The 18,001-nt window shown below is 39.1% G+C and overlaps 1 protein-coding gene across 1 annotated transcript; it reads left to right on the top strand.

The window, feature by feature from the left end:
• Positions 1 to 1,806: 1,806 nt before the first annotated feature.
• On the top strand, positions 1,807 to 17,631 carry nlrc3l (NLR family, CARD domain containing 3-like). The gene is made up of 12 exons (XM_038267926.1): positions 1,807 to 2,037; positions 2,296 to 2,493; positions 5,464 to 5,556; positions 5,685 to 5,859; positions 6,007 to 6,154; positions 6,538 to 6,630; positions 6,799 to 7,151; positions 9,589 to 9,795; positions 11,785 to 11,960; positions 12,057 to 12,327; positions 12,412 to 12,627; positions 17,156 to 17,631. The coding sequence occupies exons 1-12, from the start codon at positions 2,024 to 2,026 to the stop codon at positions 17,522 to 17,524; spliced, it is 2,313 nt and encodes a 770-aa protein (XP_038123854.1). The 5' UTR covers positions 1,807 to 2,023; the 3' UTR covers positions 17,525 to 17,631.
• The last annotated feature ends 370 nt before the right edge of the window (positions 17,632 to 18,001 follow it).

Below are 18,001 nucleotides of genomic sequence, written 5' to 3'. Positions count from 1 at the left end.
ATAATGGATTGCTCCTTGGCATGAGGCAAACCTCTGAGAAAAATGTAATTAAAATCCGTCCATAACTTTTAAATTTATCCGGTACACGGACACAATGGGGTAATGACACGTAAGCAACATTATCTGGGTGGGCCCCATATGAAGTACAACACTCCTATGGTTTTAATCTACGCTCTGGATTACCCATAATTCCAAGGCGTACTGTAAAAAATAAAATACTCAAATAACTCTTTCTTTTAAGATCTTTATTGCAGTTTGAAACATATTATATGAATGTATTTTTTTTTTTTTACCAACTGTCTAATTAACTATACACAGTTATTAACATAGTAATTAAAAGTACCACTGTCTGCTTTGCGGTCAATAATACTGGTAATCGGTGGGCTAAAGAGGAATTTTCCATTGCACGGACAGACAAACAGACAAACTGGCCAAAAAAACTAACCTCCTTGGCACAGTAAACAGAACAAATACTAGAGGTGGGCAGATCGATCCCAGGATCGATACTATCGATACCAACGCTGGTATTTATATTGAACAATATTCGTTTAACAAGATCGATACTTTTTATCCTCTCTCGCGCGCGCTGACTGCTGCGGAGTCACCAGTTTCCCCATATGTGTAACAGCACTTTGCTCCCCCTCCCCTCTCCTACAGTCACATGGCTCAGCGGCGCCAGCCAATCAGCGCGCAGGCTTAGCTTGGCCTGCCCACTCAGCACTACGTCACACAGACAACCGCGCTGCCGGTGTAGGTACCAGATTGACTCGGGCTGCCAGATTGACTCGGGGGCCTGCGCCTTTTGAGATGCGTCAGAGCGTCCGCCATCTTAAATGTGGCAAATCTGCAGTTTCTCAGTCACTTAAACAGTATCAGAGGGACTTTAATCTCTGAATATACTTTGTATTCGTAGTATTTTTGGTTTTGTAATATTACAAGTTTATTTTTTGTATCCCTTTAGCTTCATTCTCCTGAATTTATTCTCGTTACAAATGCAGACCGCGGGCTCAATGTAGTTTGTTTGAGTGGCATTGCCATAATGTCACGTCATCGGGAGGCGCAAGGCACATGGCGAATTCGGTGACGTCATCAGAAGGCGCAGGGACCATGGAGAATGTCTTCGTAAAATTGTCCGTTTACAAACAGCAATCCCGCTTTCGAATAAAACCTACACCCCGCTATAATTACTTTAGTAAGCTGTCCAGACCAATCAAAATGTTTTGCGCAATTGTGCAAACGTTTAAACAATTATGTATTGTGACGTCATCAAAAGGCGCAGGCCCCCGAGTCAATCTGGCAGCCCGAGTCAATCTGGTACCTACACCGGTTGCTGGGTGAGTGCTCACTCAGACTTGGATGGAGAGAGAGACCAAAGACCCGCCTCCAGCCTCAGACAGACATCTTTGACCCAAGCGTTTCAGTCCTCCAGAGAATATCCAGGTAGATAACAGTGGTCATCGTCTGCAGCACTTCATTATACATCATATATTACTCAGAAAGTGTAGTTAAGACCTTGAAAAAACCCAGTACATTTATCCCATTAAAAATTGTTAGCTAAAATAAGCTAACATTAGATAATCTCTTATTTATTCCACGATTGAGAACTTTATAGAAAAAAAGCAACAGGCAAGTGCAGCTTAAATGTAAAAAGTATCGGTATCGGTATCGATATCGGCGATACTGACCCAGTATTTACTTGGTATCGGATCGATTAAAAAATCCCGGTATCGCCCACCTCTAACAAATACTAATAAAATTCGAGGCTTTTATTTTGAAAATTAAAATCCGGAAGTTGTTTCTCCATGACTCAGGAGTAGCAACAGGAAGTAGAAGTTAAGAATAATCTAGGCTTCAAGTTCTTAACCGTTTTTATTATTTTCCAGGGAAATGTGTTTTCTGTGAAGCCCGTCAGGTTAGCGCAGCTCAGCGTTGAAATAATCCCAGTTTAGATAATCCTGGATGTAGATTAAGAAAAAGGAGGTGGAGACAGTTTCGTTTTCGCTCGTCTTAAACTTCTCGAAGCATGGCCTCAGAAACGTAGGTGGTTCTTTTACGCAAGTCAAATAATTGCGCTCGTTTTTATGCATTAATCTGTATATTATGTGTAAATTTCTGAGAAATACCCAAATTATCTCTGTTATTATTATTTCCTGTCAAACAATATTTTCTTTAACTTGGCCTGGTAATAAAAGGTGTATTATAAGGTTGCAGTGCTTTGTAAATGTATTCTCCTAAATTAAGTAAAAAAAAAAAAGGAATATTTAATAACTAAATGTTTTCTTGTGCTTCTTAAAGCGACCACGCTGCAGGGAGTGATGTGGAAGAGGAGGAGAAGTATGTGAGACCCCCCTCCAGTTATGGTTCAATGAAGAGTGAGGATGAAAGTGCAGGAGGAATGGAGGATGAGGAAGGAGAGGAAGAGGAGGAAGGAGGAGGAGGAGGTGAACCGGTGGTTTTTGCACAACCGGATCCTCCAGCACCTCCAGTTCTTGGGTAATATTCCAGAAATGTATACTTGATACAACAATCCTTTAGCTTTTAAGATTTTTGGTGCAAAGAGTCATATTAAGTCTTTTCTGACCTTTGCTTTGGATTCAGGTTCTATTATATTTCACCTCTTCATTCTGTGTCAACTTCTTTTCCATCTTGTGCAGCTTCTCCACTTGAAAATTGATGCAGACTTTCTTCAACAGGGTTTTACTCAAAGGATCACACAATTTTCTTCCTTTTATCCTCCTTAAGTCAGGATATATTTACAATTGGTCCAGAAGTGGGTAAAAACCTTTAAACAACCCAAAAGAAGAAAAATAAATACTAATATGTATGTTAGTTTATGTAAATTAATAAACTATACAACAGGACTAAGCAAACCGCTGTTAATCAAACCAACAAAGTAATAAAGTTAAATGAACAATTAACTAAACTTAAGTTCCTTAACTTTAAAAATAAATTTCAAATAAATATTAACAATTGCATTTATTGTTTATACAAATACTACTTTATTTTATAAATAGCTTCATATTGTTATTCTTGTTAATCAGATGCTAAATTAATTAATAGTTAAAGTTAACACCTCACTGAGGAGAAAAAGCTCGTTTTCGTTAATCTTTTACAAAAAGCTTTGATCTATTAGGTCAGATTATAATCCCTGGAGGAAGGGCTGACCCCTAATTAAGCTGCTAGATTAAAGACTTCTGCCCAGTTGTTAAACCATCCCAATTTGACCCTTACCTAACTTAGTTAGCCTTCCTGCTACTAGATACCATCGTAAATACACTTTTTTTATTACGAAGAAAGAAGAAATGCAAGAGTTTGTCTAAAGAAAAGAGTTCTTTAACTTAACATGATACCAAAACATTTAAACAGTGATATATTTATTTGCTGTAAACCCTATATCCTGTTAGTTTGGTTCTGATCTGTGATTGGTCTCGTCGCTCCTTGTTGGAAATCTGATTTTACAACCTTAATAAGTTACTTATTACATTCCTTAAGATGTAACAGAAGGTTGCTTGGTTATCTGCACCAAAAGCAGATAAGAATTGTGCTTAATAATAAAATAGAAATTATAAAAGAAAAGTTGAAGGGAGTGAATCTACTCGCAACAGTAATGCATTTATTGATACTTTGTTTCCTGCTGCACGTTACAGCTTTAAATGTTGATTAGCTTAAAATTGGGCATAATTTGGGTAATTAACTCAGGTTCCGTCACATGATGTTGCGGGATGCTTTTCCTGTTCCTTAATTGCAGAAATGTTTTATCTCTTTAAGCTACTTTGTAGTCCCTACACCTCTGATCAGTGGTTGGCTGTGAGGGCCTTCAAGACCTTCAATGCTGGACTAAAATCAACCAGAAACACTAACCTACATTCACAGCCTAAACTTTAATTTCTATCTTTCCTACTGTTTTAGTTTATTCCAAACAGTCCATTCTGTTAATTTTGCATAATTTCTCTTGGCGGTGCTGCTTCCATTACATTTATGTGCTTGCTATATTTTGTTGTCCAATCAGTTTTCAGGATTAGTGTGTTGCTATGTCAGTGGAATCTGGCCAGGGCCTTTAGAATCAGCAGTGCTAGCTGATGTTACTACAACAATATTACTGAGGAACGTTCTCTTCAACCAATCAGATTTCAGATGTTCCCTAAGGGGCCAGCTCGGGGTGGCCACCTCTATGTCAGTATTTTCTGTCCTCTGATTGGTCAGTTAGAGCAAAATGTTGTCAGCCAAATTAAACTAGCGACAATCTGCAATTTAAATTCGCTTTTGTCCAAAGTTTTACAGATACTTCATGGAAATACGGAGACTGATTTTGTTTGTAAATAATCAGCATCTATGGAGAGAGTGATTTTTTTCATATTCATGCTTTATGCGCTATTTTATTTGGTAAATACAAGGTTTCCGCGGGTCATTAAAAATCATGAAATGTCATTAAATTATTATTTTTTTTAAATTAAGGTCTTAATTGGCATTAAAATTCATTAATTGTGTTTATTGTGCCATTTAAAATGCTTTCTTTAAAAAAAAAAAATTTTCATAAAAACAATTTCGTCAAACATATTATATCACGATATACTTGTGTGGAACTGCTTCCGGTTGATCGCAAAGCCGTATGATCAGAAAAGGCTAGGGAAAGGGGGGAAAAATGAAAATTTCAACAAAAGTGGCTGCAAAACGAGGAATTCAAGACATGGCTGCAGCCTGGCGATGGGTACCTGTTGGTGGCATTAAAATTATTTCTAAGAGCACTAAAAAAGAGCATTAAAAAGCATGAAGTTAGAGTTATTCATTCCTGTATAAATCCTGAATTACATTCATTTTGAATCTGAACAGCTACTGATGATGTAAATGTGGCAGAGCTGTGGTTATAAACTAGAAGTTTGCCGTTGTCTTAACTGGGCTTCTTGCTTAATTAATCTCTGTTTTCACCCTCACACTAATCTGTCTTTCAGTTATACCAGCAGTTGTTAGATTTTATATTTGAATACTATTGGTGCTTTCTTTTTTTAAATGGGAAAGTGGAGATATTAACACCTTTACACCCATTGTTGCAAATATGCAGCAAACCTTTTGTATTACTAAAATAGCCCCTCAGTGCCAGTTATTACACATTCAGTTAACAGGAATCTTTGGCAAGCTCTTGTTTCTGTTACAACTGGTCCCTGACGCTTTTAACCAATCGAACTATATGATCTGGTTGAATTGTCTCTGTAAAGTGTTTTGAGATGAAATGTGGTTTGAATTGGCGCAACATAAATAAACTGAATTGAATTAAGAGAGCAGCTGGAAGTCTAAGTATAAAACCTGAAAGACCTCCAGAAACCCAGAAAAACTACAGATCAAGTCTCTTTATTACAAAGAAAGCATTGGTCCTTTCTAAAAAACTAATAAATGAGGGGTGATTAAAAACTTTTGGGTACTGGATAATTTATAGAGGTTGAATTAATCAGATCAATGTTTTTGCAGGTCTCAGATGATGCACTCCGTTTATACAGAAACCATCTTAACTGATTTCACCGAGCAGACCAAACCACCCGACGCTATGGTCATTGACACCGGGTAAAACAAACATTTAATATTCATGCAGATGTGGAGTTCTCCATAGCTTCATATCTGATTTATTTATCTAGATTTGTGTTTTTTTATATTACTGAAAAAAACTAAAGAAAACCGAATTTCTCTGTCAGCTCTGTGGATGTAGGGAGCTTGACTGACGACGAATTGGACGATGATGATGAAGTTCTGTTAACATGCTCTCCAGAACCACCTGAGCCTCTTGAAATGGAGGGTTGGAATGAAGCTGATGAAAACAGCCAGCCGGGACGGCTGCACCCAGAACTGGACCTGCCTCATATTTTCAAAGTGTGTGCGAATTAATGTATTCCTTTTAGTTGTTACGTTTGCTTTTTTTTTCTTGGGAAGAGTGAAATTCTAGAACATGCATGTTTAAGCTTAAAAAAAATACAGATAATCTCCTTATTTTTTGTTTTCCTCCTTTTCTCTCTGAAGACGATCCTAAATGTTGTAGTACGGCTCAACGATCAGGAGTTGTTCAAGTTTAAGCTTTGGTACAACAGATGGGACCAAATTAGCCTCCTGGAGCAAACCAAGGACGGAGATGTTCTGGACTTTGTGGACAAGGCCATCGAGGTCTACGGTAAGGAAACACTGCCGTGATGTGGGACAGCAGGAGCTTAGAGCTGGGAATGAAGTGGATGTTTCATGAGAGTTTTTCCTCTCCACTGTCGCTACAAGCATGCTTAGTGTGAGGGATTGCATTTGAGTCCATGAGTCAATGCAATCAGCTGGTTTTCCTTAGATAGAAAACTTTGAATCAATTTGACTGTATGATCTGGTGAACTGTAAAGTGCCTTGAGATGACGTGTGAATTGTGAATTGGCGCTATATAAATAAACTTAATTTAATGTAATTTCCTCCTTGTGTTGTTAAAAAAAGAGGCGCAGTTATTTACAAAGGAGGGATACTCATAGAGTGGATGTTCTCACTCAGCTCATTCTGCATTCTTGGCGTGTTATTCAGGTCCGTACAAAGCGCTGTCAAAGGCCATTAGCACTCTTGAGAGCATGGAGAAGGAGGAGGAGATGAGGGAACTCATGACTAAAGGCCATAAAGGTGAGGATGTGCCTGACTTCTTCATTTAAATTCGTTATATCTTTAAAATTAGCCACATTTATCTAATGTCTTCCCGAGTATAGCTTTAAACTTAAAAAAGAGCAGAAAGAGAGCAAGCGATACACGTGTTGTTTAGTTTATAACCTCTTTTGTTTTCTCCATCCACAGCCCTGTTTCGTTTTCACCTGAAAGAATATTATATACGAAAATTCGTAGTTATCCGAGAGGGAGTAGTCCAAGCCGGAAAGTCGAACATCCTGAATGATGTCTATGTGGAGCCCCAGATTTCCACCTGTGGTTTCGGAGGAGTCGACCCCACTCACGAGTTCTTAGCTCAACCCCCAACACCTGTCCAGGTTCCTACTGAGGACACTTTTGTTGCCTTAAACGACCTGTTCCGCCTGAAGAAAGCGGACGGCTCCCCGGTGAGGACAGTGGTGACCACGGGGATTCCAGGAGTCGGGATGTCCGTCTCCGTGGCAAAGTTCTCGCTAGACTGGGCAGATGATTGTGCCAACCGGGTGAGAACTGACACAAGCACTAAATTAATCATCTGTAGATCACAATAAAGGTAGAACTAATAGGAGTTATGATGCCTTTGACCGACATAAAACATTTTATAAATCTAAAATGAAAGGAAATCATTTTAAGCACTGAAAATCTAGAAAGTTCCACATCCCTTAATGTTCACCGATCTGAGTCTGTTCTTTGTAGAAGCTCCTTCCGCTGCAGTTATATCTGCAAGTCTTTAAGAACCTCTCTTTAGCAGATTTCTACATCAATGAACTAGAATGTTGGCCCGTTAGCTGAAGCTCAGACAGGTGAGGTGATGCTGCACACCCAGTCTCTAATGCAGAGGTCACGGATCAGCGGACCAAGGTCCAGATCTAGACCCACCTGCTGGCTTATCCGGACCCAACCTGATTTAAAACATTTATAAATGAAAGCATTTTGTCTGACGGCAGTGTCTAATTTCAGTTGCACAGATTCTCCTATTTGTACGGTAAAGCCATCCAGAGCATCCGGGACCAGGCTACACGATACAAATTAGCCAATGAGCTGCTGTCAGTCTGGGTTGCTGCTGCTACTTTTAGACACAGCAGGCAAACCTTTGGCAAGCCGGGCGATGAGAAAGAAGGAGAAGAGTGTCGGGTTCATAAAATGTAGGTTTTTGCTTAAGAAGAACTGAAATACACGATTTATGGATACAATTCCTGCAGGAAGGAGAGACAGTTGAACCCCAGACTCAAACTCAATGTCTCCCACTGGACTTCCTCCGCAGAGCGTTTATTAACAGAACATGACGCATAGTTACAAACAGAGCATTGTTCTGACAGAACAATTGATCAGTTCATGAAGACAGAATGCTCCATCAGAATGACAAGGAAGGATGGTCTCCTGACTGAATCATGACACAGGAGTGGAGCATTCCCTTGCACAAATGTTTTATAAGCACACATTAATTTTATAATCATCACTGAATAAACCTAACAATGAGGATGAGAAAAAATGAAGGAAATGGTGGACTGCTGGAAGAACTACAGTGAACTGGTGACAGTAAAGTGAAATGGCGTGCTCAAAGATGAGCCTGAACATTTAGAGTATGTTTGGTTCATCCTGCTGCTGTGAAGCAGAATTCTCCACCATGAACAGAATGAAAAATAAATATACATCCAGCCCACTGCTCTCATTAAGCCAGAAAAATAAATTAATAAATAACAAACATGCAGTTTAGGCGTTTTATAAAATATGTGAATCAGGAAATTGTCTATATAACAAACTGAACAATTGTTGTTCTCTACTTAAAAAAACACTTTAGATTTAAACATTTTACATTTTTTTAAATATATTTTTTTTATGAAAAAATCAATGTATAACATGGATGCATAAACACCTCATTTTATTTCAGTGTTAAATTCTGTTTAAAGTAACAGATTATAATTAAAAATGTCTCTGGACCTTTACTGGTTGATAATTTTCTTTATTCGGACCCCGTTAATTTTTAATTGGTTACCCCTGTTCTAGTGTCTTTCATCCTGTGTTTCTCTTCCACCCTGTTTTATCTTTGGAGTGATGCATTCAAGGTGATGGGCAGAGTTAGTTTTTCTGCTCTCTTAAGCGTTTGGTTTCATCTTACCAGATGGTGTTTCTTCCACATTGGCTCCTCAGACACAACTCTTGCAAAATAAATGTTATGCTTTCTTTCAGCACTGATCTACCATTAACTTTCCGTAAAAGTTTAAAAGACAATCCACTGGATTTCAGTGGATTGTTCCCCTCCAGGAAGCTTTCTCAATTCAAAAATCTTCCTCTAAGGCCACTTTAGGAGTGCACCGCTAAAAGTCTCCTGGATTTTTTTTCCCACCTTCCTTAACAAAGTAGTTAGTTGGCAAATTATAACTCTGGAGGAGCAGCAGAGAAGCACAGCAAAGGAAATCCATCAACTGACTGGTTATTAGTTGCACTTCATAAGGCTCACCTTAATGGAAGATTTTAAGAAATAAAATCTGCTTTTCTTTTTCCTCACTAGTAGGCGTCACTTTTTCTATTTCCTTGGCAACAAACTGGGCTTATCTGTCTTTTGCCTTTAATCCCTATTATAGCATTTGAATTATTTATTTTATTTTTAGCTTTTATTGTCATTACACTGTCACAAGTACAAAGCAACGGAATTAACCGTCTGCATTTAACTCATCTCCTCGGGGAGCAGCGGGCTGCTTCAGTGTGAGGTTTAAGGGTCTTTGCTCAGAGACCCAGAGTGGCAGTCTGTGGGGCTCAAACTCAGAACCTCTGGATTCCAAGCGCAATGCCCTACCCACTAGGCCCCCACTCCACCAAGTTACCACAAATGATGTAGTTTCTTCTCTAAATTTTTGTTGTTCTTCTATGTATAGTATTTAAGTTATATAAATGTTTTTGTATATTAAATTCTTCTTTTTCCTGTTATTTTCTCCGTAGGATCTGCAGTACGTCCTTAAGCTTTCATTCCGTGCTCTGAGGCTTTATCGAGACAGAGAAGATAGTGGAAAGGAGTACTCCATATTTGACGTACTGGGTTATTACCACTATCCTAAAGAATATCATAAATTATTGGAGGAAGAAGACGCCAGGTTTCTTATCATTATGGACTGTATGGATTCCTACATGGGGCCCCTGGACTGGGAGGTATTCCATCTTCAAACATACAGGAGCTTTTCCATTTATCTGGATACATATCTAGTTCATGTTGCTCTTCGTTTAAAATCTGAATTTCCATGTTGAATCTGAATTTCCAAGCACTCCAACTTGACAAAAAACAGTAAAGTGGAACATTCTGCAAATTTAAATAGGAAATTTTAGAAACATTTGAGCCAAAGGGCTTGTAAAACTCCCCGCAGCAGTGTGTCACAGTGATCTTGATGCAGACATTTTTGATTTATGCTCAAATCACGAGTTTTTTTCCGCAATTGCGGTCATAAAAACAAAATAAGCCGGTCTCCTGTCTGCGGCACTGTCTGCAGTCACCTACAATTTGGGAGAGGTGCAACAGAGTGTCTGCGGAGGGGGCGGGGACGTCTTTTTGTTCACTGCAACACCTATGCAGACTACCTATTTTTGAAGTATAAATCAGCCTTAATACAGCCACGAGTCTTCTTTGGGAATGGCGCAGAAAGCTTTTAACACCTATGTTGATCCTCTGCCATTCATAGTTGGCTCTGAGTAGTTCTGAAGCTACTCCTTTAACCCCGCCATGTGCTTAGGGTCATTGACTTGATAAGAGTCAGAGGCTCTGGTCTTTCTGGAAGGTTTTCTTCCAGGATATCACACTATTTGGCCGTATTGATCTTTCCTATGTCTCTGTAGCTGAAAAACACCCCCATAGCATGATGCTGCCACCACCATGTTTCACTGCTGGGATTGTATTGTGCGGATGATGAGTGTTTTTTTTTTCTCCGCACATATTGCTTAGAATAAATGCTATTAGACCAGAAATTTTTATGTGTAACATTTTATGAGTCCTTTAAGTATTTCTGGGCCAACTATGCTGGCTTTCATATGTCTTGCACTAAGGAGAGGCTTCCGTTGAGCCACTCTGCCGTAAAGCTCACACTGGTGCAGGGACTTCAGTGATAATTGACCTTGTGGAACTTTCTCCCGTCTCTTTTATGGAGCTCAGCATCAGGGATTTTTGGGTTCATCTTCGTCTCCCTCACCAAAGCTCTGCTGGCCAATGTGCTCTGAGGAGCCTTGGGTGCTGCAGAAACTCTTTTATAACCGTGGTCAGATCTGTGCATTGTCTCTGAGCTTCTTGGGAAGTCCCTTTAGCTCATAATTGTCATTCGCTCCGGCGTGCACTGACATCTGCAAGGTCTTATATCTACAGGTGTGTGCATTTCCTAATCAAGGCCAGTCAGTTCAGTTAAACACACCCTGACTCCTATGAAAGAGTAGAACCATCTCAAGGAGGAGCAGAGGAAACTGACAGCAGTAGAGTTAAATGTCAGCAAAGGGTCTGAATACTTATGACCAGGAGATACTTCAGCTTTTCTTTTTAATATATTAGCAAAAATGATTCATTTCTGTTTTTTTTAATGTCAGAATAGGTTGTAGAATTAAATTAACTTTTTGATCAAACGACGATTGCAATATGTAGAGGGATTTGAATTCTTTTCATACTCTCTTTATGTCATTCAGAGTGGTAGATTATAATTTTTTTGGGTTCATTTTCTGGTGATTATGGTTTGCAGCAAATAGAAAAAAACCTAAACTATAGTGCTCAGAAAGTTAGAATATTAAAGAAAAGACCAATATAAAAAAATCAAATGTACCAGCAGTAAAGGTGAGCTGGGCGGCCGTCAGGTCAGCAGTTGTCTAGTTTCTTCATAACATGAATTCAGTCTGTTTAAAGCATATCTGTGATTTTAACTTTTTAAATGATTTTTTTTTAATCAGCTTTTTTTCAGATATTCAAATGTACTGAGTTACATCTTTTATAATTCACACAAACAAAAAAAACATTTTCAAGGAAGTAAAATTCTTCATTACATAATTTAAAATTCAGATTTTGTAGATTTTTAGCTCATAATAATCTCTTAAGAAAGCGGAATACAGTCTTAAATCTAGAGATTTTTTGATATTTATTTGAAGTTATTTATGTTTTGTTCCTTCCTGCAGAACGCTCCAGTGATTACTGACAACAACACCAAAGCTCATATGAATGTCCTAGTCGTCAACTTGATCCGAGGGACCTTGCTCCGTGGTGCACGCATCTGGATCCTGGGCAGGCGTGCAGCAGTGTCACAGATACCGTCTAAGTATATAGATGTCATAACTGAGCTGCAGGGTTTCAAGTGGGTCCCTTTCACTTCTTTCTTATAAAAAAAAAGCAACCTTTTCCCTTGTTGTTATTGGTTGGCTTCCTCCTTACCTTTCTCCATCTTCTCCAGTGAAGCGATGAGAGACGACTACCTGACCAAACGCTTCACTAACGCTCAGCTGGCAGAAAAGATTGTGAGACATTACAAACGAGTGCCAATGATTCAGATCCTCACTCGCAATCCTTTTTACTCCTGGATGGTGGCGAAAGTTTTCGGCGACAACTATAGGAATCCGAACTATGGCACCAAACGTCCCAGACTGACGCCGTTTCACATCCACTTTCTGATCATTCAGACAAATCGCAGCCTCAAGTTTTACTACAATAGAACTCTTGATATGGTATTTAACAGATGCTGCCTGTTAATGTTTTCTTGTTTGTGTTGACATGTTTTAATCGACTGTTTCTGGCCTGTGTTCATGCAGAAATGGCGCGAGAAAGAGAGGCAGTTTCTGAGGAACTTGGCAAAGTTGGCCTTCAAGATGCTGCAGGCCAACACCAGCGTGTTTTTTGAGGAGGATCTGAAGGAGTTGGAGCTGGATCTGACCCAGGTTGTGATGTTCTCTGGTTTGTGCACCGAGCTCCCTCCTAAAGCCTCCTCTGCCAAAAGGACATTCTGCTTCTCTAACTTCACCCTACAGGTAAAACACCCTGTCTTGTCTGTATATTTTGCCAATCAGCAGCTGTTTAACTCCTTACCAAAATAAAGAAGGGACAAACCAATCAGTCTGCCAATCAGTATTGTTTTTGACAGCCATCTTAGTGAAAAACTGTTAATAGATTTACTCATATTTTAGTCATTATTATATGTGATAGTATTTGTCCAGTTTTAGTCGAGAAGTTTAGTTTTAGTCAGTTTTGTGTTGCAATTCTTAAAACATCTAACCTTTACAATTTCTAATAAAAACTAGATTCTTTACCAGACTGACCACTCTAGGCAAGGCAAGGCAAGGCACGCAAATTTATTTGTATAGCACAATTCAGTACAAAGACAATGCAAAGGGCTTTACATGATTAAAATATAGGAAAATAAAACAGAATCAAAGCAAGTAGTAAAAAAATAAAAAATAAAATAAACTTTAGCCTAGATACTAGCCTAGATACTACAATTGCTGGGTATAGAACTCTGCAGTGCAGTTCATCATTTCTGTTGGGCAGAAAACTTTGATTAACAGAATTCAAACAAACTTTTTTTTTTTTTACAAATTAATGACCTACTTTATAAAAAAGTGTCTCACAAAAGTTGTGAAAATAGCACATCTAGTTCAACATATATGGTTTACCCCAGGCTCACACCGACTCCGGTCTTACCGTTGCGGTGCAGTGGGTGCGGCGCCGCAGTGATTCCAAGTCATTAAAAAGACGTAAACCTCTCTCACCGGCTGCTGAGCTGTCCGGCTGCGGTTACCGAGACACTCCGGCGCTGCAGAAAATTCCGCAAGAAAGCTATCCTTGCGGTGTGCCGGAGCCCTCCGCAACAAGCTCTCGCAAATATCCTTATTTAGGCCGTGTTATCGCGTGAAGTTACGTGAACTCAAGTGAACTCAAGTGAACTTCTGTTCTCGCGAGTTAAATCTCCGGACCTGTTGCCGGAGCCGCAGAGCCCCACCGCACCGTAGTCAAAAGGGCGGTGTGAGAGGGGGTGTGCGGGAGTTGCGGTCTCCGTCGGCTCAGTAACCGCACCGGAGCCAGTGTGAGCAAGGGGTAACATAGCAGACAAACAAGCTAACAAAATGTACAATAAAGGAATGGTTATAGACATACAAGGTTTTCATCCAGAAGCAAACACTTCCTGATGTATTCTGAATTATGCATTACAAACAGATCAATAAAATCTTCGTTGCTCCAGAAAAGCAAAGATCAAAAACATTCTTGTTTTTTTGCCCCTTGGTTACTGCTGCTCAGGGGTCAAAGTAGATTTAAATTCAAAGGGGTCTGATATAACAAAATACACAGAGAATCTACAAAATTCCTTTATAATGCCATGGCAACCCGGAGCTAAAGATCAAGAATATATAAACTAAAATGTTGAAATATTCAAAGGAAACAATACAAGGAAACTTTTACATTATCAAGAGAAATATTCAGCAATCTATGTACCTTTTCATCTGGGTCTTTATCCAAAAATAAACAGTATGCAATGAAATATTTTCTTTGGATATAATTTAAAAATTAAAGTTTTTCTATCACCCCTTGTTAGCTGGAGGAAATAAAGTCTTTATAGTTAGACAAAATGATTTTTTACGCTTGGCAGAGGATGATCAGCCACATATAGTTAATTAAGTAGTGAGGGCTGGAAGAGTCATACTGCTGAGAGGGAAGCATCGGTGTGGAGCGTAGACTCTAAGCTAAGCGCACAAAGATGCATTTCTGCACAAGCACAGCTTGAAGAGTAGAGTTTGTCAGAGATGAGCGTGCAGTACCGGACCTTTCCAGCTTACTCTTACGCCTGCCGCTGCTGCCATGTTCCATCTGTGGTCATGCAGAATGTGCACCGCTGCACGCCAGGTGGGCGGCGTGACCAAGCAGGCTGATACTGCTTAGCAGATTACAGCACAGTGATGCATTTTAAACGTCTGACAGACCACCCGCTAACATTTTTATCCAGTCTCGTCCTGTCAAAGAAAACTCCCACCCATGACCCGTCATGTATTCGTCATCTAAGATCCATGTTGAAGGATTTAATGAGCAGTTATTAAACTTACTGAGGAGTTTTGGATGTAAATTGAGTGCAGGATAATGACAGGCAGAAAATCCCATCGGGGGGACAAAGACTAAAGTAACTTTAGGTTCTGACCTATGAGGCTGTCTGCTAGGGAAGAGGATTAGTGCCTCTGAAAAAAGAAAGTTACTATGTTTAGAATGGGAAAAAAGTCAGAATTCTGACTTTAATCTCAGAATCCTGACTTTTTTTATTGTCAGTATTCTGTCAGAATTCTGAGATTTAAGTCAGAATTCTGACTTTATTCCCATACTAAACTGAAATAAAATTGAAAAGCAGTTAACTTTTTTTTTTTTTTCCAGTGTCCCTAATCCTCTTCCGTAGTCTGCAGCCCAGGGGTCAAGCTGTATTTTCATAAAATTGGAGTTTCACTATGATTGTTTCTCCTGTTTCAACACAGGTTTCAGCATTGCTTCAGTTTCGCCCATGATTATTATTTTTACTATGCAATAAAGTTTGTTTATAAAAGATACTTAGAATAAGTGTAATAATCTTCCTGCAGGAAGAAAATTCTAATCGACAAGATTTCTTGGTGAAGTCAGACACTTAAGATAAGAATTTAAATGGTAAATCTTATATTTATTAACTTTTTAAGAACTAAATAACTTGCAGTGGTTAACAGGATGGCAGTGGTCATCTCTGGATATCTTAAGGATGCTCACTTTGAGCTAGTTTCAAATCTTGAACACGTCAGACTGGTTCAAGTCTAGCAGATGAAAATAATTGATTTATTGTTTTGTATTGTATATGAATTGTAACTATTATGAGATGTTCACACACAGTGAGAGGTAAAGATTGACCTTCATACATCTATGAATCTAAAATCATCCATATGAGCGACCAGCAGAAGTCATATCACGGTTCCCCTTTCTGCTATTATATCTCGACTAGGGCTGCAACAACGAATCGATAAAATCGATAAAAATCGACTTTTAAAAGCGTTGGCAACGAATTTCATCATCGATTAGTTGTGTCGCGCGATTAATGCGTCATCCGCCGCGCCGTCATCACTGCCTCTTGACTGAAAGAGGAAGAAAAAAAAACGGCAGAGCGAGTCAGCGCCGCAGGTGCAGTGTTGCCAACTCAGCGACTTTTCAGACCCCTCCAGCGACTATTTTTCAAAAAAGCGACTAGCGACAAATCTGGCGACTTTTTTCGGTGTCACTGGCAGCTTTTGGGGACTCTTACGTGAAAGTATGTATCGTTCCTACTCTGCCGTGGGGCGCCTCCCCCCACTCCCGCGCAGGAGTCCCTCTCAGCGCTGCAGTCAGAGCCTCAGCGTCCAGACTGCAAATGAAGCGCGCATGCACCGGGATTGACGGCGCAAATTGATCACAATAATTACAATAGCCTGCGCTTTGTAAAGCGAAAAAAGTGATAACATGCAACTTTTGTCAAAACAAATGAACATGGCACGGAACCACCATGTTTGTTTGGTTTTAAAGTGGGGAAACGTTACGTTAGTTTCTCAGGTAGCTCATCTGATGCTTTCCATACCTTGTTAGTAGGTTACAGACAGTGATAAGGTTGGCTACTTATTTTACTTTTAATTTCATTTGAATTAGCTTAAGCAGCGTTTACATTTACTTTATAAATAAATTAACTTGCAAATTATGAGGGCAAGGCTTTTAAAGTTTAAATCTTCTGGCAAAGATAAAGTAAAGAAGATCCTGCAATTTATGGAAGTAAAGCAGAATAAAATCCAGCAAGATCAGTAATATGTCAATTAATTATATGCCACATTCCCATGTAAATATCTGTCTTTGGAGGATGTGTTTTTTAGCACCCCTAGTTCTCTCATTTTTATTCCAAATACAATTTATAATTTGAATCACAGGGCTATTTTTATCTCTATGGTTCAGTATTTTCTCAAGTAGCAACTTTAACTGCTATACTTTCCTGTCTTAAAAGGCAGAACTCTTCTAGTCTAAAAAAAACTAATTAGTTGAAATGGGGGGACCTATTGTTTGAACCCCTTAGGGGCTTTTAAAAACAAAAATGCCTGTCTCTTTTTTGCGCTTTATGAAACAAAGTACCCTATATTTTGTGGATGTACAGCTACATTTCTCATGTAAGTTTGCGTAGTTTTAACACAACTATTTATTTTTCATATTGCACCAGTACATTTAATGAGCAACCTGTACTTGTGTGCTTGTTTGTTCTGTCTAAAATATTTATTTTGGAATAAAGAGGTTAATATAAAAAATATTTTTTGTCCGATTCATCGGTTAATCGAAAAAATAATCGTCCGATTCATCGATTTTTAAAATAATCGTTAGTTGCAGCCCTAATCTCGACACATCTTTACACTTTAACTTCATGCCCCTTAGGTTGCATTAACTCCCAATCCAACTGTAGTGTCTGCCTTTTCCCATAAGGTGGCGCTGCCTCTCAAAGGAAAGCGAAGCGATGTGACCGCAACTAACTCACTGTTTTTTCTTCTTTAGGAGTTCATGGCTGCTCTGTACGTCTTCCTTATATTCTACGTCGATGCCAAAAACATCCTGGACAGTAAATGGATGAAGTTCACCTCACCCAGCAGATCAGCTGTGGGCCTTGTGCAGAGCGCTTGGACACTGACCCTAAGCTCCAAGCTGGGACACTATGATATGTTCCTGCGCTACCTGTGTGGCCTGCTTTCCCCATACTGCCACTACGAGCTGCTCAAAGGCTTCCTGTATTCACACACCAACCCAAAGGTGGAAGCACTAACGGAGGCAGAGCAGTTGCTGGATAAGATCAGCCAGAGCGCTCCTGAAGACAGGAAGCGGAACCTGTATGAGTGCATTAGAGAGATGACCCAGGAGCAGGACTGAGGTTTGCAAAAAACAGGAAAAAGAAGTGACTTATGGCAAAAAGCACTGAAGCACTACTTGCTTTTGATAAGATGGAATAAAGAATGGATCATTTAAATGTAATCAGACTACATGGGTAAATCTACAAAGACTACAAAGGTAAATCTTTGACAAAACTGTGTCATGTCTGTCCGGTCCTCATCAAAGCACCTTAGACACACCCCAACATCACCGCAGGCTTTGCTTTCTATCTCATTTATTTGCCATTTTCCACTTCAATCTGGAAATATTTTTTATTCTTTATTATTTCTTTTTCTTGTGTGTTTTCGGAGTTACTAGATTCAAGCTTTTTTTGATGATTGTGAACGTCTTACAAAAACAGAAAAGTCCTTTTCAGTGTTTGCAAAAAAAAAAAATTCAAATAAGAGTCAAAACTAGATGTTTGTGTTCATTTTCGTCCATGTTTAACATTGTCAAGTTTTTTTTTTTTTGACATTT

Source organism: Cyprinodon tularosa, unplaced genomic scaffold (assembly GCF_016077235.1).
Source record: "Cyprinodon tularosa strain WSP-4 unplaced genomic scaffold, ASM1607723v1 ctg69, whole genome shotgun sequence".
Taxonomy (NCBI): Eukaryota; Metazoa; Chordata; class Actinopteri; order Cyprinodontiformes; family Cyprinodontidae; genus Cyprinodon; species Cyprinodon tularosa.
The sequence above is the reverse complement of the archived record's forward strand: the minus strand, read 5'-3'. Positions and strand labels throughout refer to the sequence as shown.

Coding starts and splice junctions, on each gene's coding strand:
- nlrc3l (XM_038267926.1), top strand. Junction 7,152..9,588: donor CAGATGATTGTGCCAACCGG/GTGAGAACTGAC, acceptor TTTTCTCCGTAG/GATCTGCAGTACGTCCTTAA. Junction 11,961..12,056: donor ACTGAGCTGCAGGGTTTCAA/GTGGGTCCCTTT, acceptor CATCTTCTCCAG/TGAAGCGATGAGAGACGACT.